The sequence below is a fragment of the Pantherophis guttatus genome, chromosome 2 (assembly GCF_059756535.1).
Source record: "Pantherophis guttatus breed Tessera chromosome 2, ASM5975653v1, whole genome shotgun sequence".
NCBI lineage: Eukaryota > Metazoa > Chordata > Lepidosauria > Squamata > Colubridae > Pantherophis > Pantherophis guttatus.
Window position 1 is genome coordinate 606,856 of NC_142064.1, and position 18,589 is coordinate 625,444.

General features: G+C 57.7%; 1 protein-coding gene across 1 annotated transcript in view; it reads right to left on the bottom strand.

Annotated features, from left to right (window-relative positions):
- Positions 1-1,380: 1,380 nt before the first annotated feature.
- The window catches only part of LOC117679737 (protein unc-13 homolog B), a 59,252-nt gene continuing 42,043 nt past the window's right edge, over positions 1,381-18,589 (bottom strand). The window contains exons 19-31 of the mRNA XM_034441916.3: positions 15,901-15,997; positions 14,375-14,518; positions 14,176-14,253; positions 13,224-13,301; positions 9,825-9,913; positions 8,742-8,885; positions 7,826-7,949; positions 5,472-5,528; positions 4,271-4,351; positions 3,775-3,922; positions 3,037-3,129; positions 2,737-2,896; positions 1,381-2,342 (exon numbers count right to left, since the gene is read on the bottom strand). Coding sequence (XP_034297807.2) covers positions 2,057-2,342; positions 2,737-2,896; positions 3,037-3,129; positions 3,775-3,922; positions 4,271-4,351; positions 5,472-5,528; positions 7,826-7,949; positions 8,742-8,885; positions 9,825-9,913; positions 13,224-13,301; positions 14,176-14,253; positions 14,375-14,518; positions 15,901-15,997 — 1,579 coding nt within the window. The 3' untranslated portion in view covers positions 1,381-2,056. The remainder of the gene's footprint in view (positions 2,343-2,736; positions 2,897-3,036; positions 3,130-3,774; positions 3,923-4,270; positions 4,352-5,471; positions 5,529-7,825; positions 7,950-8,741; positions 8,886-9,824; positions 9,914-13,223; positions 13,302-14,175; positions 14,254-14,374; positions 14,519-15,900; positions 15,998-18,589) is intronic.

Sequence of the window (18,589 nt, forward strand, 5' to 3'; positions counted from 1 at the left end):
GGCAATGGAGCCAATGGGGGAGATTTAAGCCTCTTTCGGTTGCTTTGCTGGATTGGCCAGAGCAGCTGCCTAGGCAGGAATCCACCAGAAGCCCCTCCCACACGCCCACTGGGGAGGACAGATGGGGGGCCTCTGTAGCAATATCCCCTCCTCGGAGAAACTAGCAACATCAACATGACCCCCCTGAGCTGGGGCATGCTGCCTTCTTTTTAAAGTGCTGCATGATTTGTGGCTTGACAAAGTTCACAGGTGGGGAAGACTTACTCCTTAGGAAAGGAGCCAGGAAGCCTGCTGGCCGGGGTCTTCTCCATCTGAAGAGAGGCGGGAAGACCCTGCAGTCAGGAAGCGGCCCGAGAAGGCCAAGGCAGCTATCTGCCTTTCAGAGGGGCTGCTGTGACCCCCTGGGACTTCATCCAGCATAGCGGCTGTGGACCCCCCCTCCTTCCCTGGCATCACCTGTTTCTCTTGTGCAGGAGCTTGGGGTGCCCGGGGGAGAAGGCCGCCCCTCTGTTTGCAGAGCCAGCACTGGAGCCTCCGGGAAACCAAAGGGGCCATGAAAGCGGCCGCCAGGAAGCGTGGCACTGGCCAAGACCCCCGTGTGAAGCATCGGCCTTCTTGTGCCCCAAAGGCAGCCTCATTTGGGGAGGAATGCTATGGAATCCGCCTGCTGGGCACGGGCAGTGATGCCAACAGGCCCTGGGATGGGGAGAGTTCAGGAAAGGATGAGAAAGGGGGCGGGGGGAGGTTTTTCTCTTCTGGGTTTCTGTTGTTTTCATAGTTGCATTTATTGTTCTTGCTGGGCTTTAAGCCATTTTGGTTTTAACTCCAGTGGCCTTTTAAATAAAGACATAAACCCCCGGCCAAGAGGTCATCTGGCTCACCCCCAGGCCCCTCTTCTGCTCCGAGCCCCACGGTGCTCCGACTGAACGGTCTGGCTTAACCCATCTCGGCACAGGACGGAAACTGCCGGCTGAGGGAGCCTGGCTCTGAACCTTCACCCCTCATTCCCAAGGGCTGCTCCGGGAGGTCCAAGCCCCCAGTGCTCCCAGGTCTTCCAGGAACTGCATTAGGCTCCGGTGCAGAGCTGCTCGCTTGGTTAACCAACCCTCCTGTGCGCCAGCACAAGGCCGGTTTCCAGGCAGGGCACCAGCAGTGACGGGCACGAGGGCCACAGGAAGGTGTGCCGGCGTGATGCACGAGGACAGGGGACCTTAGGGGGGTCAGAGGGACAGCAGCCGTCTTCAGAGTTGGCCTGCGTGAGCTCAAGCGCTCCTCTGCAGCTGCTGTGCCAAGAGGCTTTGGGGCAATGTCAGTTCCCCCTCGATGCCCACGCCCCCAGCCGCAGGGGGGCCCAGCCCAGCCAAAGGCCACAGGTGCAAATGCCGCTAACAGTCCTTTATTAAAGGCTACACTTCCTGCAATGGTGGCACATTCAAGGGGGGTTAAAACAGCATTTTTGTATCACGCGCAGCCACAACAGCTAAGCAGCATCTAGAAGCGTTCTGAGAAAGAGGAGGAGCTGTACAAGGTCAAGAGGAAAAGGGAAGCCCCCTCCTCTCGCCCGCACCCGAGGACAGCAGAGCTCGCACCAGGCAATGCCCCCTCCTCGTCCCCCACGGCAACTGGGGCCAAGCAGCTCTTGGCAGAGAACGAGGGGCCAACGGCCCGCCAGGGCTCCATCCGCCGGCCTCTCCAGGCAAGCGCCCTTCCCAGACACCGAGACCCTCGTCACTGCCCAGTCAAGGCTCAGCTGGGCTCACGAGCCCCTTCCCTGCCTGACTGTGGCTTCCCCGAGTGGAGGGAATGTGGGGCCGGGTCTTTGGTCGCCTGTCCCTCCCCCTGGTGGGCGCACGTTGCCCCCACTCCTTGCGCACAGCTGCGGAAGCAGGAAGGGGTCTTTCCCCTCCCCCGGCCTGATCCAGCCCAGAGACTCCCTTGGCAAGGAAGGTTTCACAGGGGCCCCCAAGCTCCTCCCGGGTGCCCAGGGGAAACGGCTGCTGCTGCTGCTGCTGCTGCGTGTGCGTCTGGCCCAAGCAGTCCGAGACGGAGACCGGGATCATCTCCCTTCTTCCGGGGAGCGGGACTCGGACTTGAGCTTGACAAATTCCTTGGCCACCTCGTCGTTGGTCCTTTGCGAGAGGATCCTCAGAACGGTCATCCCTGTTTCGTCCATGTGGATCCTCCGGCCCAGGGGGCACGCACAGGCGCAGCTGCCCTTCTCCACCACCTCCCGCAGCTGCAGCACAGCAATGCCCAGCACCCGGTCCTCACGGGCAAAGCAGTAGTCCTTCAGGCACACCTGGAGCTCGTAGGCATCCGGCCCGTCCTCATTGCCCAGGACGCTGCAGGGGAGAAAACCGGAGAGGGTCACCCGGGCGGCAGCAGGCGGGGGGAGGGAAGGCGGGGGGTCCTCTGGCTGGGTCCTTCGCCCCTGGGGAGGGGCACTCCTGACCCTTGGGGTGGGGGGGCTGCCACTTCCTTCAATATGACTGCAGAAGGAGAAGCTGCTCCCGTCCAGGAGGGAAGGAAACCCCCAGGAGACCGAAAGAAGGGAGCTGAGCTGAGCGTGTGGGGCAGACGCACCCGGCTGCCTGCCTGGGAAGGAGGATCAGGGCACTGAATGAGGGGGCAGAGCAGGGCGCACGTGTGACACCCCACACAGGGGGAAGACTGCGCCCAGCCACCGAGGCGGCAGAGACTCCCCCTGCCCGCCAGGAAAGAGGCCGGGGGACTTACAAGTGGAACGTCTCGTTGTACTTGGGAGCCCAGTTGTTGCTCTTGGACTTGGTGGTGAATTTCCGCTTCTTGTCGCTTTGGTGTGGCCCAATCATGGTGACCTCCACGAAGGGGCGAAACATGCCGCTGGTTTGCCACTTCAGATCATTGGCAGCCACCACTGCGAGGACAAAGGGAGGGGTGAGGCCTCCCCCATCCCGGCCAGGGCGCCCCTCCATGCCCCCCCACTGAGCTCCACCTGTCCCCCCCCCCCCCACTCATCCTGCCGGTGGCAAGGAGGCTGAGATGCCAGCTGGTTACCTTTCACAGTGACCTTGTGCTCCCCGCTGCCTGGGTGCGTGTAGAGGTCCACCTGGATGGAGACTTCGCCTACGGGGCCCTCCGCTCCAGAGCCTGAGAGGGGAGAGACAGCAATTGGCATCGCTGCCACGGGGACGGGTGGGGGGCTGTTTGCACAGGGCTGCCCCTCCCGGAGGCTCCTTCCTGAAGGAGTGGTTGGGGATGATGAGAGGCTGCCCTGCCTGAGGGAGGGGGCGTGGGTCTCTGTGGAGGGTCTTGGCTCCCCCACTCTCCCCAGGGCTTAGGCCAATTTGAGGCCATTCCTATTTCTCTGTCCTTGTGCTTTGAAGACCCATGCTCCCCTGCCTCCTGCACTCTGAAGCCAGGCTTTCGATCAGGCACCCGTGGGAGGGGAGTCCTTCAGAGGCAGGGAGGGAGGTGGGGAGGCCCATCCTGCCTATCTTGAACACTGCAGAAGACGGGCCCCGGGGACCTGCTCCAGACCGTCATCGGCTGCAATTCCAGGATGGCTGCGGCTGTTTCAGCCACTGCGGAATGGAGCAGGGGCTAGGACCCTTCCCCCGCAATCTCTCGACAGGATTCTCCTGTGGGTGCCGCCCCACTGCAGTCCAGCCTGCGCCTCCCCCCGTCTCCGAAGACGTACGGGGGTCCAGCTGCTCTGGGAGTGTGGCCAACATGGGAAGCTGGGGGTGGGGGGGCAGCGCACCAACCTGCCTCCTGAACCCACCCACCCCGCACCTTGTGCCGTCTGTGTCTGGACGAAGGTCTTGATGAGGGTGTCGGTGGTCTGGGTGTAGAGCGAGAGAGCGTAGCGCAGCGACTGCAGCTCCGAGCTCTTCTCCAGGAAGGCCTTCTTCAGCCCGTTCCCCCCGGCATGGAAGTATTGCTGTGGGGGGGCAGATGAAGTGGGTCACACCCGGAACAAAGGCCCCTTCAGAATGGACCTGGGAGTCATCTCCCGCCCACCCCATTGCTGCCATGTAGGGGCCACCAAGGGGGCTGTCACCCACCCATCTGTGTGAATCCACGCTTCCCTTGGCCATTGTGGGCTTCCCCCCTCCCCTCTTTAATCGGATGACAGGGAGCGTTTTGCCCGATTTAGGCCTGTTTTAGCTCAAGGCTGCCCCACCCACCCACCCACCCTTCCTGTCCCCCTCCTGCTCCGTGCTGGTGGCTGGGCTTCCCTTGCTTCAGCTGTGGGTGGGTGGGTGGGTGACCGAGGGAAGAGACTCACTTTAATGGTGTCCAGCGCCAGTTCCAGCACATCGCACTGCTTGGGGCTGAGGTTCCGTGTTTCCTCCCGGACCATGTGATCCTGAAAGGGAAACCCGCAGGGTGAGCAGGGATGGGGAGTGGGCTGCCCGCCCTAGGGGCTTTTTGGGGCCGAGGCCATGCAGCAAATGAGCTGGGGAGAGTGGGGGAAGAGAGGCAGGAGCAGCGGACATCAACCACAATAAGCTGTTGGGAGGACAAGCAGCACAAGCACCAGCTGGGAGGGGCCCCTGGCACAACGAGGGAGGGGCCCCTGGGGAAACACCTTCTGCCACTCATCGCTGATGCTTCTCACTTGGGGCCAAACCCTGCGGGAGCCAAGCTGTCCCTGAGTGGGGAGCCCATCCCCAATGGGAGCCCAGGAGTCCCCGGAGGGCACCGCCCATCTTTTCCTAAGTTTCCTTGGAAGCTGCTTGGGCCTCCTTGGATGACGACCCCAAAGGCGAAGGTAGCATTGGGGTAGGGGGGATTCTCCAGCCCAGAGAACTCTAACTGCCCCCTCTCACTTGGCCTGCCCCTGACCTCCCCCCTGGGGGTTCTCTGCATCCCCCTCCCTCTTGCCAAGGGACCCCAGCAGGCGGTCACAAAGCACCGAGTCTGAAAGAGCACCACTGCTGGGCTGATGGTTTCTACTGCGCATCTCCTGACCGAGACGAAGCATTCTGGCAAGGGAGGCCCAGTCCCACCTCAAGAGCCCAGCCGTGGCAGGGATCAGCCCCCCCCACCCCCACCCAAGGCTATCCCTCTGAGGTGGCCTGCTTGGATGGCTGCACCAAGTTCCCTCCAGGCTGCTTGGAGGACCCCTTGGGAGACCCCAAGAACCTGCAATGACCCCCCATCTCACCAGGGTTGCTGCTGAGGCTCCCTTCGTTCCCAGCCCCCCCTGCAGAAGGGCTTGACCTACCAAGAAATCCCCCCCACTCAATTCCCCCAGGCCCCCTTTTCCCTGCTGAAGGCCATCCCCCATCCAAACCCCTGGGGAGGGGTGGCTCAGGCGCCTCACTTGGGGTTGGGACGATGCTGGACTACGAACAGCCCACCCACCACAGCCAGCTCGGGTCTGGATGGGGAGATCATGCGACACGAGGCTCTTGTGCAAGGCTGAGGACACGGGGAGGGGCTGAAGGCATGCATGCGTCAGCTGATCCCCCCCCACCTAATACCTTCAGCTTGGATAAATGGCCCAGTTCTTTAGCAGCACTGAAAATCAGCTGGGTCCCCTGGCGAGGACGAGCAAGAGAAGGTGGAAGACAGAAGAAAAAAGATTAAAAACTCAAGAGAAACGCGGTGTCTGTCCTGCTACGAGAAATCCTCAGGCGGATGCCGGTTGCCCCAAGAGCCTCCCCCCCCCCCACTTGCCGGAACCAGGAACCAGTGTTCGGTCCAGGAGCTCCTGGGGGGATACCAAACTCTGGGAGCAGTCACGTCCCCCCAAATCTCTCCCTGCCCACCCCGTCCTCCAGGCCCTGGCAAGGGCGGCCCTGCCATCCTGGCCGCATCAGGCCCAGCGATTTATAGGACGCCTGTTTCATTCATGGCTCAAAAGTGGAAACGGAATGAAGAGAGTGAAGGAAGAATCAGAATCTTTTCAGCTTTGGAAAAAGAAGAATTTCCCCCTTAGGTGTAACGGGAGGAGGGGAAGGGGAGAGTTCTCTAGAGTTGCATAGATTTCTAATTTTTATTTTATATACCGTATTCTTTGGAGTATAAGACGCAGCTTAGTTTTGGCGAGGAAAATGGGGGGGGGGGGAAATCTGCCTATCAAGTATTCATCTGGCTAAGCTTCTAAAGCACAACTGATGGGAGAAAATGAGAAAAGCGGGCAAACCACAGAGATCGCTTCATTCGCTAGCGCCTCCTTAGGGCTGAAAAAAAGCTTCGAAAAAGCTACATTCGGAGTATAAGACGCACCCAAATTTTCAGCCTCTTTTAGGAGGGAAAAAAGTGCCCCTTATACTCCGAAAAATACGGTATTATTTTCAGGTTTCTTTTTCTTTGGTTCAGTGCAGACTATATAACCAATGATGTTTTCTTCTTCAAAATATGTTATTTTTACCTACATTCTACAGCTGTTCTAGTACAAGACTGAAATGCAATATTGGTTAAAACTAAGGCTTTTAGGGAATACTGTCCGCAACGTTTTTGATGCTTAGAAAATCACTCCAAATGGAAAAAAAGAGGCTTTGCAGGAGGCTTCCGGTGGGCCCCGCAATTCAGCCTCAGTGGGAGCTGCAGTTCCCTCCCCAGGTCCCCACTGGGAAGGGCTCACGATTGGCTGGCCCCAAGGCTCTAGGGAGGTCAGACCCGCCCCTCCTGCCTCCCTCTGGCCCCACAGCAGGGGTGAAATTCAAAATGTTTCCCTACCGGTTCTGTGGGCGTGGCAGGGGAAGGATATTGCAAAATCCCCATTCCCATCCTACTCCAGGGGGAAGGATATTGCAAAATCTCCATCCCCACCCCACTCTGGGGCCAACCAGAGGTGGTATTTCCTGGTTCTCCAAACTACTCAAAATTTCCGCTACCGGTTCTCCAGAACCTGTCAGAACCTTGTTTAGGGTATTGTTTTCTGCTTGATTGACACTCCCCCCCCCCTCAAAACGGGTAGGCTAAGTTTCTGTAGAGTGTACAAAGAGGGAGCAGTCCCCATAGTCACTCAAATGGATGATGTCATCTAGTTGGGTAATGAAATGTCTGAGAGCAAACAGCCAAGCTCAAGGTCTCCACAGTTCAACTCTGAGCTACGTATATATATTCTCTTCTATAGGGAGCTGCGAGAGAATAGCCGCTTCCATTCTGTTCACTATGGCCCTTATGGCTCAGTCACATAGATTTCAAGGATCAGACTATCAAGTATTTTGTTTGTTTGCTTATTTATTTAATCTCCTGCCTTTATTTTATTTACAAATAACTGAAAGCAGGGGTGAAATGTAAAATTTGTTACTGCCGGTTCTGTGGGTGTGGTTTGGGGGGGGTTAATGTGACTGGGTGGGCGTGGCCAACATTTTTTTTTTTTACTTTTAAAAGCATTTTTTCTACAAGCTTAAGAGGTTGCAGAAAAAAATGCTTTTAAAAGCCTCTGACGATCAGGCAACTCGGCTGGGATCTCAGCTGGGATCGCCAGAGGCTTTTAAAGGCTTTTTTTTTCTACAACTTCTTTGGCCGAGGTTTTAAAAGCCTCTGATGATCCCAGCTGAGCTGCGCGATCATCAGAGACTTTTTTTACTTTTAAAAGCATTTTTTCAGCCAAAGAAGTTGTAGAAAAAAATGCTTTTAAAAGTAAAAAAAAAAGCCTCTCATGATTGCGTGGCTCAGCTGGGCATGGGGGGTGGGCAGGGATTTTTGCTACCGGTTCTCCGAACCACCCTCCGCCATCGCTACCGGATCGCACGATCCGGTCCGAACCAGGAGCATTTCACCTCTGCCCCACATCCTCTCCTCCAGAGCCCCAGGGCCCAGCCCAGCCTGGTCTGGACCGGATCAGGAGGAGGGGGAGGGAGGGAGGTGGGGAGGGGCTCACCGTGTGATCCGTGAGGGGGGGCAGCACAATCAGCCTCTCCAGGGTATCCATCACAACCCGCCAGAGATCCTTCAGCAGCCGCTTCAGCACCGTCTTCTCACAGACGTCGGCAAAGAGGGTCAGGCTGTGGGGAGAAAGACGGGGGGAGCGGAGAGGCGAGCTGTCACTCTTGAAAGCCTTAATCCGGCCTCGGGTCTAAGCAGGGGCTGGACCGCATGATGTCACGGGACCCCTGATGACTGCGATGCACTGAAGGTTGTCATGCCACGCAGAGAGACCGTCAACGCTCAGCTTCTGCAAATGAGCCGAGATGGCTGGTGGGGGTGGGCAGGGGTCCCACGGGGTTTCAGTGGGTCCATGTGGGGGATCCAAATGGCACCCAGGTCTCCCTGGAGGGGGAAAGAGCTGGAGTGTGGGAGGTGAGCAGAACTAACGTCGCCTCAGAAGAAGCCGAGAAGCTCCTTGGCTGGAGCCTCTGCAATGCTTTCGCCCACGAACAAATGCCAGCAGCACAGCCAGTCCACTCTCTGGAGCAGGGAGAATGGGGCTGAGCAGAAGCACCCTCCTGACCCCTGAAAATCTGGGGTTGGGGAGGGGCCCTTGACACCCCTGAGGCCAGCCTCAGCTCAGCTGAGTGCACTGCCTGCACTGCTTGGAGGGCCCCCCCTTCTGTCTGGCCCCACCACCAGCCCCTCCCCTCAGATAAATGGGGATAAGAGAAGGCGTGTGGAGGCCACGTGGGCTGTTCCATCCTCCCCCCCTTGGTGGGGGCACAAGCTGCACCGAGGGAGGGGGAAGAGCCCTAGGACTTACGAGAGCCACCCGGACAACCCGCCTCCCAAGGGCCCCACCTCCTAGCCAAGTGGACCTGGAGCTGAGGGGCCCCTGGGAAAGACGCACTCGCCCACGTCCTTACTTTCCATCCAGGAAGTCCATCAGAGGCCTCAGGACGTTGTCTGCGTCTTGGGCTGCGGTGTTGGGGCCACTGTTCCCGGCCCCTTTCACCTGGCACAGGATTTCCGACATCTGCTTCACACACTCCTCAATGCGGGGCTGGAAACTGAACACGAGAGGGCAACGTCACTTCCAGGACAGCTTCAGGCTCTCCACATGGCCCCCCTCCTTCCAGGGGAGCTGGGTCTTCTTCGGCCACGCCAAGGCTTGGGAGACCACAAGGTCAGATGGCCCCCCCAGGGGGAACTGCCTTTGTTCTGGGCCAGACTCCAGCACAGAGGCTTGGATAGGCAAGATGCCTGCAACCCCCTCGAGCCCCATCAGAGTCCTGTGGGGGAGAACCTCCCTTCAGATTTAGCTTTCGCACTCCCAGCCCCCAACTCTCAGGGAAACCACAGCTGATCACTCACAGTGGCTCAAGGGCTAAGACACTGAATCTTAAGGCGGTTTAAGGTCTACAGATCAACTGTTTGAGATTCAGGTGCTGCAGGAGGGAGGGAGCTACCGTCACTGGGCTCAGCTCCTGCAGTTCAAAAGCATGGACATGCAGGGAGATAAATATAGGCACCGCATCTAAGTGTACAGGAAGGTAACCGCGTTCCGTGTTTCACCGCATACTCTACGATGCGGCATGATGTCATGTTGGCCACATGACTGTGGAAACATCTCTGGACAACGCTGGCTCTCTGGCTTAAGAAACGGAGATGAGCGCCACCTCCTAAAGTTGGTCACAACTAAGCGGAATAAAACCAGCAGGGACTCCTGTATCTCACTTTTTTTTGGCTCAGCCTGTGACAAAATCCAACCCTAAGAAATCCAGACGGATTTTACACTTCAGAAATCAAGTTTCCTTCGTGCTCCAAGAGCCAAATGCAGATTGATCCACTTCTTTTGATGCAAAAAGATGCAAGAACAGCAAAAAGCAGAATCCGCCCCAAGTTGTTCTTTCGGGGCTCTGCTTTCCCTCCTCCTGCCCGGTGCCAGGCCAGATGGAGGGATGGGGCCTCGGGGTGTGTGTGTGTGTGTGTGTGTGTGTGTGTCCCACCTGTCTCCAAAGGTGGTGCTGAGCTCATCCAGGACGTTGTTCAGCTTCACCTGCAGCTCCTTCAGGGAGTCACTGGCCTCGGGATCCAGCTGCAAAAAGAGGAAGGCTGAGCAGGGCCCCGGACCCCTTGGGCCCTGGACCAAGCTGTGGGGCAGGAGGACCTGCTCCCTGCCAGGAATGGGCTGGTGTGACATTGGGGCCAGCAGCTGCTGAGACTGGCGTGGCTGGAGAACCCTCGGCTGCTCTGGCCTGCCACCCTTGGCCACCGCTAGGACAAGGAGCGCAGGCAAGGCTGGGAGGGGGCTGGGGACAGAGTTCAGCCCGTCCCCTTCCCCAACTCTGCTCTGAAAAGAGCAAACCTCCCTCCCTAGCTCTCAGCCCCCCCCCCCCCCATCCTAGCAGGGGTTCCCTGCCTTTCAGAGTAGGACTGGCCAAGCCTCCCTCTAGCTTCCCCTCCCCAGCTGGAGCCCCACAAAGGGCCTGGATCTTCCCTACCACTCAGCGGATAGGGCCCCTCCCACCTGACCCGGGACGAGCCCTGGGAGGCCTTGCGAGACACCAGAGCCAGAACTGGATTGTCACATTTCTGCATAATGTGGGTTGTTGACTTGGGTCTTGCGGTGTGAAGGCAGCCTGGGCCTTGCTTGCCTGGCCCCACAAGCAGCCAGGCAGGGCAAGGGAACCACTGCCCACTCCCAGGAGGGCAGGGAGGGACCGGCCATGCTGGGGCTTCTTTCAACCACTTGGGCGCAGCGAGGCTGCTGGGGGGCCCTGGGGGAGACCACGCTGCCCAGGAGCAAGCCGGCACAGGGGCACCCCTCCCAGGACAAGGATGCCCTCTTGCTGACTGTGGGCATTACTGAGTGCCAAGACCAAGGGAGAGCCCGGCTCCTGGTGCCATCTCAAAGCCAAGCATCGCCTGCACCCGCTCCTTGAGAGCCCTTTGCTGGAGACCCTGCAGGAAGCGGGGAAGAGCAGCAGGGCTGAACTAAGCAGCTAAGTGGCACTCAGAATGGGCCGGGGACCCTCACCAGGGAAGGATGCCAATCCTGCAAGCACCCACCGATCTAGGCGAGAGCTGCCCCCTGGCAGCGCATGACCTGCCAGCCTTACCCTGGGAACACGCAGTGCGCATTCCTTAAAATGTCCCTTGAAGGTTGGGGGAGGAGGGAGGAGGGAGGGCTCTGACCTTTAGGCAATAATGGCTTTTGTGCACAGCAGGAGAGCAGCTGTGGGTCCCCTCATCAGATTCCCCTCCGGGATCCTGCTGGGGAAGGTGCAGGGAAACAAGGCCGGGGCTGAGGTGGGGGTGGGTGGCCCTTGAAGGCGGGAGGGGGAGGGCTGCCGCTTGCCTGACCACCTGGGCTCTTTGTGCCAGGCTCCAAGGGGGCTGCCCTCCTCCTTCCTCACCTCCGTCCCCCTTGCAAGCTGGGCTGGACATGGGGCTTCCGGCAGGCACTGAAGGGGGCCAGAGCGTTCAAGAGGTGGAGGCGCCTTGATGCTATAATTCCAGATGCCTTGTGTGCCCAATGCAAGCTCTATTTATATTGAAATCGAGGTGTCAATTTTTGCACCTCCCCCACAGATGGGATGCAAAACGACAGCTACAAGCCCCCTACATCCCTCTTTGGAGCGGGAGGGATGCTTCTCCCCCCCCTCCCTTGGCAACAGATGGGCCCCGGATGAGGCTGCTCACTTGGGACCTTCTGGGGAGGGGCCCCTGCCCACCCCCCCTCGCCTCGCCCCTTCTCTTACTCTGACCCCACCTTTCACCTGCCTTTGTCCTCCCCCCTTTCTCGTGGCGTCCGTGGGCTCTTGCGTGTTTCTGGACAAGAGTGGGAGGCGAGGGGGGGCAACTGTTTTATCAGTTGGGCATCGATCTGCTTTGTAACCAAATTTCTTATTTAATGGGCAACCATCTTCATCAGTAATAATTCAATCAGTACAAACGTAGTTTAGATGTCACTAAATCTAAGATGGGTTTGTCTCTACAGGGTATGCAAAGGTCCTGCCTGCATGCGTGTTTACTGAGGAGCGGGAAATCTCCAGGTGGGGCAGGGAACCCCACGACCTCAGCCGGGCCTCCCTCCTTGCCTTGAGATGGGGGAATTCTCACCCACTTGGGGATCTGGGAGGGGAGGGGGTCTTCCTTCAGTCCAGTTAAAGAGCTGACAGTTGGATTCTCAGCTGCCACTGAGGCCTGTCCATCAGCCAAGAGCCGGGGGACGCCAGGAGAGAGGAAGCCCCCCCCCCATTATCCCTGAGCAGGAAAGGCTGGATTGGAAGAAAAGCTCCACCCTTCCCTAGAACAGACGGGGGTGGGGGGCAGGGAAGAGTCAGAGGGCTTGGTCCAGCCACAAAAACAGACAAATCATACGCCCACTAATGTGGCAGCCACAGAAGCAGAGGGACAAGGCGCATTGAGACACAGCCTTGCCCACCTCGTGCCTGTTAAGCAGCCATCGCTTTGGGAGAGGTTTGCCACCGTGTGTCCATGCGGAAGGCAGCATAAGGAGCCAGCAAAGTGACCACAGGTGGCCATGCAGAGACTCTGCCTGCAGGCAAGTCTCCCTCTTCCATCCACCTGCAGAGTTTTTATCTAAATCCTGTGTCTGCCAGGCAGCCTCGACTCCTGGCAGTTTCCTGGGCAGGAGGGGTTTGCCCTGGCTGTCTTCTTCCCGGGGCAGACTGGGGGAGGGGGGGAGGGCTGGACCAAGGCAGGGTGCTTGGATGGTCTCCATGTGTCTCATCCCTGCAGTTCTGGCCTCTTTCCCAGAGGCCGGGCGCGGAGATTCTCCTTCCCGCCCTGTAGCTACCAGCATCATTACGTAGCCCTTCCTACATAGGTTCACTGGTTTCCTTCCGATATAGGTGCCCGTGCCAGTGCAAGCCTGAGCCTGCCATGGACATGAAAGGCACCCACGATCACCCCAATGGGTAGCAAGGGAAAGGCCGAGCCGTGTGGGTCATTCAAGGCTCCCCAGGAAAAGGCCCAGGACAAGAAGGGCCCCAAGGGACAGGCGCTCTAGGGCTACCGACAGACCGACAGCTGCGCTCAGGGCCACCCAAAGCAGCTGGGAAAGCTCCCCTTGAAGCCCAGCCCACCCGAGAGATGAGACCCAAGAGAGGTGGAAGGACACCCGCGTATCCTCTCTGGCCGTGGCAGCCGAGACGTCCTCCTGCAAGGACTTCTCAACCCCCCCTCCCGCCGGAGCCTCTTCCAAAGACCTCCATCCATCTTCTGAAGGAGGCCATCTTGGCTGCCAGCAGAGAAGGGAGACGACCTCCCCCCACCTTGAGGGAACCTCACCCTCCCACCCCTTCCCCCCGACTGGCCTTGGCCACCACTGAAGGCCCTCTCCCCCGCCCTTCCGCCAAAGAAGAGGCCGGATGACTCACCTCTTTGGCCCCCATGGCCTCAAACATCTTCTCTAGCTGCACCCTCAGCTGCTGGACGTTGTTCATCAGGATGCAGGGCTGAGGGAGGGAGGGAGGGAGGGAGGCAAAAGGCCATGAGATGCCAAGGAGGAAGAGGGAGCTCCAGAGTTCAGGCTCCTTCCTGCAGGCAGGCAGCCAACAGCCACCCTCCTTCCCCAGGGCCACCTGGAGCAGCCAAGAAGCCCAACTGCTCTACAAGGTCTGGATGAACAAAGCTTCCTCTCCCTTGGCCCCAGGGATGATGGGGGGCAGGAGGTCCTTGATCCAAGCTGGATCCATTTACAGCAGAAGGTAAGCTGGACTGGAGCCCTGGCCCACCCATTCCAGCCTCTCCCAGTAGACGCCTCCCGAGGCAGCCCCACAGCCCTCAGGGCTAAGAGCTTCTCTCCCCAGGACTTCCTGGCATCGGCCCAGCCCTTGCTTGAGGTCAGCCAAGCTGGTACCAGCACGTCTCACAATGGCAGTTCCAAAACTAAACTACCCCTTTTCTTGACCCTCTTTACTCCAGGATTCCACTCCACTGGTCACTTCTGGTTCCAATATTTCGGGACAGGGAGAAGAGCTTCTCCTTGTCCACTTGCCCCATGAATGTTCAGTTCTAGTCCTTTCTCATTTGGCTCCTTTCTGGGCCAGAAAGCCCCCAACACCCCCACCCTTCCTCCTAGGGGAGCCGCTGTGGCCCCTGGACAACCACGGCTGTTTTGGGGTTCTCCAGATGGAGAAAGGCTGAGGGGTGACTTTGCTCCAGCAGAGAAGAAGCTGCCCAGGTAGCTTTGCCCTGGCAACGTCCCTTACAGCCTCACCGTTGCTTGCCATGCAGCTCGTGCCAAGACATGCTGCCTGCATCCTGGCCAAAGGGCAGCCCCTTCGCCAGAGGGGTCGATACCTGGGCCGGGTCAGGCCGGGGACTTACCACCTTCTCCTTGGAGCAGAAGCTCTGGAAGTTCTTGGAGACAATGTCCGCGTATTGCACCAGCACCTTCCCAATGGTCTACAAGAAGAGCAGAGACCTCAGTTCAACCTTCTGAGGAGGGGCAGCAGGGGGGACCATCCCGGCCCGGAGGAAGGTGGGTTGGCAAAGACCAAAGGGGGGTGGGAGGGGGGAAGGGTACCTTGGAAAAACGCCGCATGTAGCGAGCCAGAATGGTCGGATCGGGGCATTCCAGCTTCTTGATGATCTCAAAACTCTGGTTGAGCTGGGTGAAGATATCGACCACCGAGCAGGAGAAGAGGGCGTGCTCAGACGTCTGCTGGAACTAAGCCCCAGAGGGAAAGCAACAGTCACCTTCTGGGGGAACCTACCCAGCAGGCCAACCTGGGTTAACCCTGGATTTGGAAATGCTGGGCTCACACACACTCTCCTGGGCAAAGTGGGACCAGAGCTTCATCCACAGGGCAATTGGGAAGGGCACCCGGAGGCATAAACTCTCTCAGCTCTGCTCCACGTTGGGCCTCACTTGAGGCAAGTCCCACGGAGGTGACCGGGGTTCAGCCTGGCTTGGTGATCTGGGAAGAGTTGGACCCTGTTTGACTCCTGAGGAGGTGGGCAGGGGGAGACCCAGGCCCTTCCCGGTTGGCTCAGGCCGAGGGTGAGATTCTGGGGGTGGCGAGGGGAGGCCCCCAGGCCCTGGTGAAGGCATCTTGGAGAGAGCCCATCAGGACTCAAGGAAGCTGGGATCGATCCCCTCTGCAAGAACCAACCGTTCTCCACAACTTCCAAATTCCCTTTAGGGAAGGTGGTTGAGAAGGGTTCACACCGCAACTGCAGAGACTTCTGGAGGAAGCGGATGACCTGGAGCCCCTTAAAATGGCATGGATGGCCCATGTGGATGGCCTCTGAGGAGAGTGGGAGGGGGCCCACCGCTTAGCAGCCTTCCATGCCATCAGTTATGGGGCTGGCACAGTTTGGGGGACTGGAGGCAGGGGGCACGGAGGTACCCTGGCTCTCCTCTTTTCTCCAGGGTTGGTTCCAGTTTATTCTATGCTGCCTGTCTCGATGCCTTGAGAGGGGAGAGGCCCAGCCCACAGCCCCTACTCAGGGCCTTCCCCACGCCTGTGCAACAACTGGGCGAAGCTCCCTGGTGAGGGAGGTCCCAGGTTAGGAAACCCAGGTCAGCTGGAACTCCGCCCAGCCAGAGAGACCGAAACCAGCTTCCTTTTCTAAGGAATTTCTGTCTTTGCTTCTCCTCAGGAGAAAACTGACCCCTTCCCTCCCTGTTCACCACCAGCTGCTGCCGCCCTCTGAGTGCCAGTTTACCAGAGCCATTCAAGCCAAGGAGAACTCAACCTGCAGCCGAGGCTTCTCCTTCAGCACAACACGAGGGGACAACCAGGGGCCACCCCGCTCGCCCGCCTGCTTCTTATGAAGATGGGGTGTGTGTGTGTGTGTGTGTGTGTGTGTGTGTGTGTTGTGCGTGTGAGGCCAGTCTGACACAACTAAAAGACCCTCCCACAGGCCCAGGCTTCTAGGCCGGGAAAGGGCTGGGGTGTGTGTGTGTGTGTGGCGGCCGTGTCCTTCTCCGCTTCGGCAGCCGCAGCCTCTCCTGCCTGGGGCCGAGCGGTGCTCCCCCCTCCCATCCAGAGGCTGCAGGGCCCAAGGAGGGCCTCCTTTTCCCAGGCAGCCGGGACCCCCACCTACCCCGTCCTTCTTGTCTCGCTCCAGAGCTCCGTGCAAGAATTCCAGCGAGACGTCTTCGTTCTCGTCCAGCCACTGCACCACAAAGGGCTCGAACCACCTGCCATGGGGGGGGAAGGAGGGGACACCTGGGTGAGCTCTTCTGCGCTCTGCCCAGGACCAGCCCAGGGAACCAGCCCAAAGGTGAAAACCCCTCCCATGCCATGCCCCCCCCGGGGTTTCCCTCCTGTCCTCCCCCGCTTCCCAGGAGGAGCCTGCTGGAACCACGTTCCCTCCCCTCCCGGCACCCCAAGCCGCCTCAGCTTCCTTCCTGCCCTGCCAGGTAGACCCACGACCTTGGGGGCTGCCCTTGCTGGCCTGAAGTGAAACCTCCCCCTCCCCCCAATGAAAGCCAAGGGAAGCTACCGGTGGGGGTGACAGGACTGCCATCTCATCCCTTGTCTTGGCTGGAAAAGGGGTTGGCTTTTTTTATTTTTACAGGTCCTGGGTTAAGCACAGTTAGTCTTTCAGTTATGACCGGTCGCTTAGCAAACGCTTGAAGTTATGACAGACCCTGAAAATCGCCCCCCCCGGTCACATGACCACATTTTGGCCACCCGGCAACAGCCCCACATTTACAGACACCTGCAATGACCCACAGTCATGTGAAAGTGATTTATGATGTTTTTACTTCAAAAAAGGCCGTAACATTGGGGATATTTACGCAGCCATCACTATTTACATGGTCACTGTTTATGACTGAAACTGTGGGCTCAATAACACTCATAGGTCAAGGGCTGCCTGCAACTAGGTAAACACCCCCCCCCCCCCAAAAAAAATGTCACCAGTTGCTGGGATCATACTATCATACGTGGTGGTCGTGTAAAGAAGCAAAACATTATTGGGTGAAAATACAAACATGGTTAGAGGGAATGTTGCAGCAACCTATAGAGTTAAAACCAGAGATATTCTTATTGGGAATTTTACTGGAGAATTATAGCAAAGAAGATACATATTTGATTATTCATATAATAACAGCGGCTAGAATTGTATTTGCACAAAACTGGAAAGCAGATAAAATCCCGTTGGAAGGAGAAATTATAAAGAAAATTTTAGAATGTGCAGAAATGAATAGATTAACATTGAGAATAAAAGATAAAGAGGAGTCAATGTATTTCAAGACATGGGATAAATTTTACGATTGGTTAGAAAGGAAATATGAATAAGGGTATAGAGATAAAATAGATAGGGAAAAGATGGGAGAAAATAATCAGAAAAATAGAAACCCAGATGATGCCTAGGTAAAAGGAGAAAGGGGAGGGGAGGGGTAAAAGGGAAAAAGTGAGATTATTATAAAAATGTACACAAATGATGAAATAGAAATAAATATTAATCAAATAAGAAATTGAAATGAGATAGAGATAAATAGAAAATTGGGGCTGCTCGAATACCATTCCAGACTGAACTGAAAAGGGAAACGAGAGAGAGGAATGGAGAAGAGAGGAGAGGGAGAGAAAGAAGAAAGGGAAAAGGAGAGGAAGAAAAGGGAGGGGAAAGAGGAGGAGGAGGAGAGAAGGCTAGAAGGGGGGGGAAGAAAAGAGGAGTGGGGGAAGGGAAGGGGAAGTAGGATAGAGAAGGAGAGGAAGAATGAAGAAATAGGAGGAGAAAGAGGAAGGAAGGGGAGGAGAAGAAGAAAGGTTGTGGTAAAATAAAGAAGGGTAAATGGTAAAAGAGCAGCCCCGAAAAAGTAAAAATTAAAAATGAAAGTTAAAAGATAAGATGAATGAAAAATGATAGATAAATGACTGTACATGTAAATGTGTTTATGAGAAATAAAAATAAAAACTTTTTTGAAAATAAAAAATAAAAAAATAAACCCTCCCCCCTGAGTTTCTGTCCACTGACCCTCAGCCAAGGGCGGAAACGGCCGAGGGCCAGGCTGGGGGGTGGGGGGAACCAATGGCTGGGCAGCAGCCACTAGTGGGAGGAGCAGGCAGCTCCCTGGGGCAGAGGGAGACCCCCCCCCCCAATGAGGCTGGGGCCCATCTAGTGGAGACACCCGGGGTCCAGCCTGCCAACGTTTCTACGTCTCACCCTGGAAGCCCTGATGGAGCCCGGCTGCCCTGGAAGAGGCTACGCAGGGTCAGACCTCGAGTGGGGGGGTGGGGGTGGTAAGATTCCCCCCAAGATTGTGGGAGGGGGGAAATAAAGCCCCGCTTCCTCTCCAAGCGGGGGAAGAGCCTGGGGAGCAGAGAGCAGGGTCTGCCTGCGTCTTAATGCCAGGGCAACGTGCCGCTCCCCCCTTGAACGTCCCCACGGACAGGCACCCACGCCCGGCCTCCCTTACGCGGGAGGCTTCAGACAAGGAAAGGTGCACATTTTGGGAGAACTCCGTATGGACAGGTGCCGCATGCTGTTTTTAAACAGGACCAATTTAGGGTCCAGATAGCTTGCCTAGGGATAGCTGCAGCAGCCCCCCCCGGCCCCCCATCTCTCCTCACAGTCACGATGGTCCAAGCCCAAGTGCGGCCTCTCCTTGCCGCTCACCCCCCTTCGCCTTCCCCCCTCGGGGAGCTGCCCCTCCCTCCCTGCCCCCAAAGGGCCGCTGGGGGGGCGGAGAGAGGAGAGCAGCCCCACCTTCTCCTGCCCCCCCTCCCCCCCCAGGATGGGTGCAGAGCCACCGGTGCCACCCGAACAAAGAGCTTGCCAACAA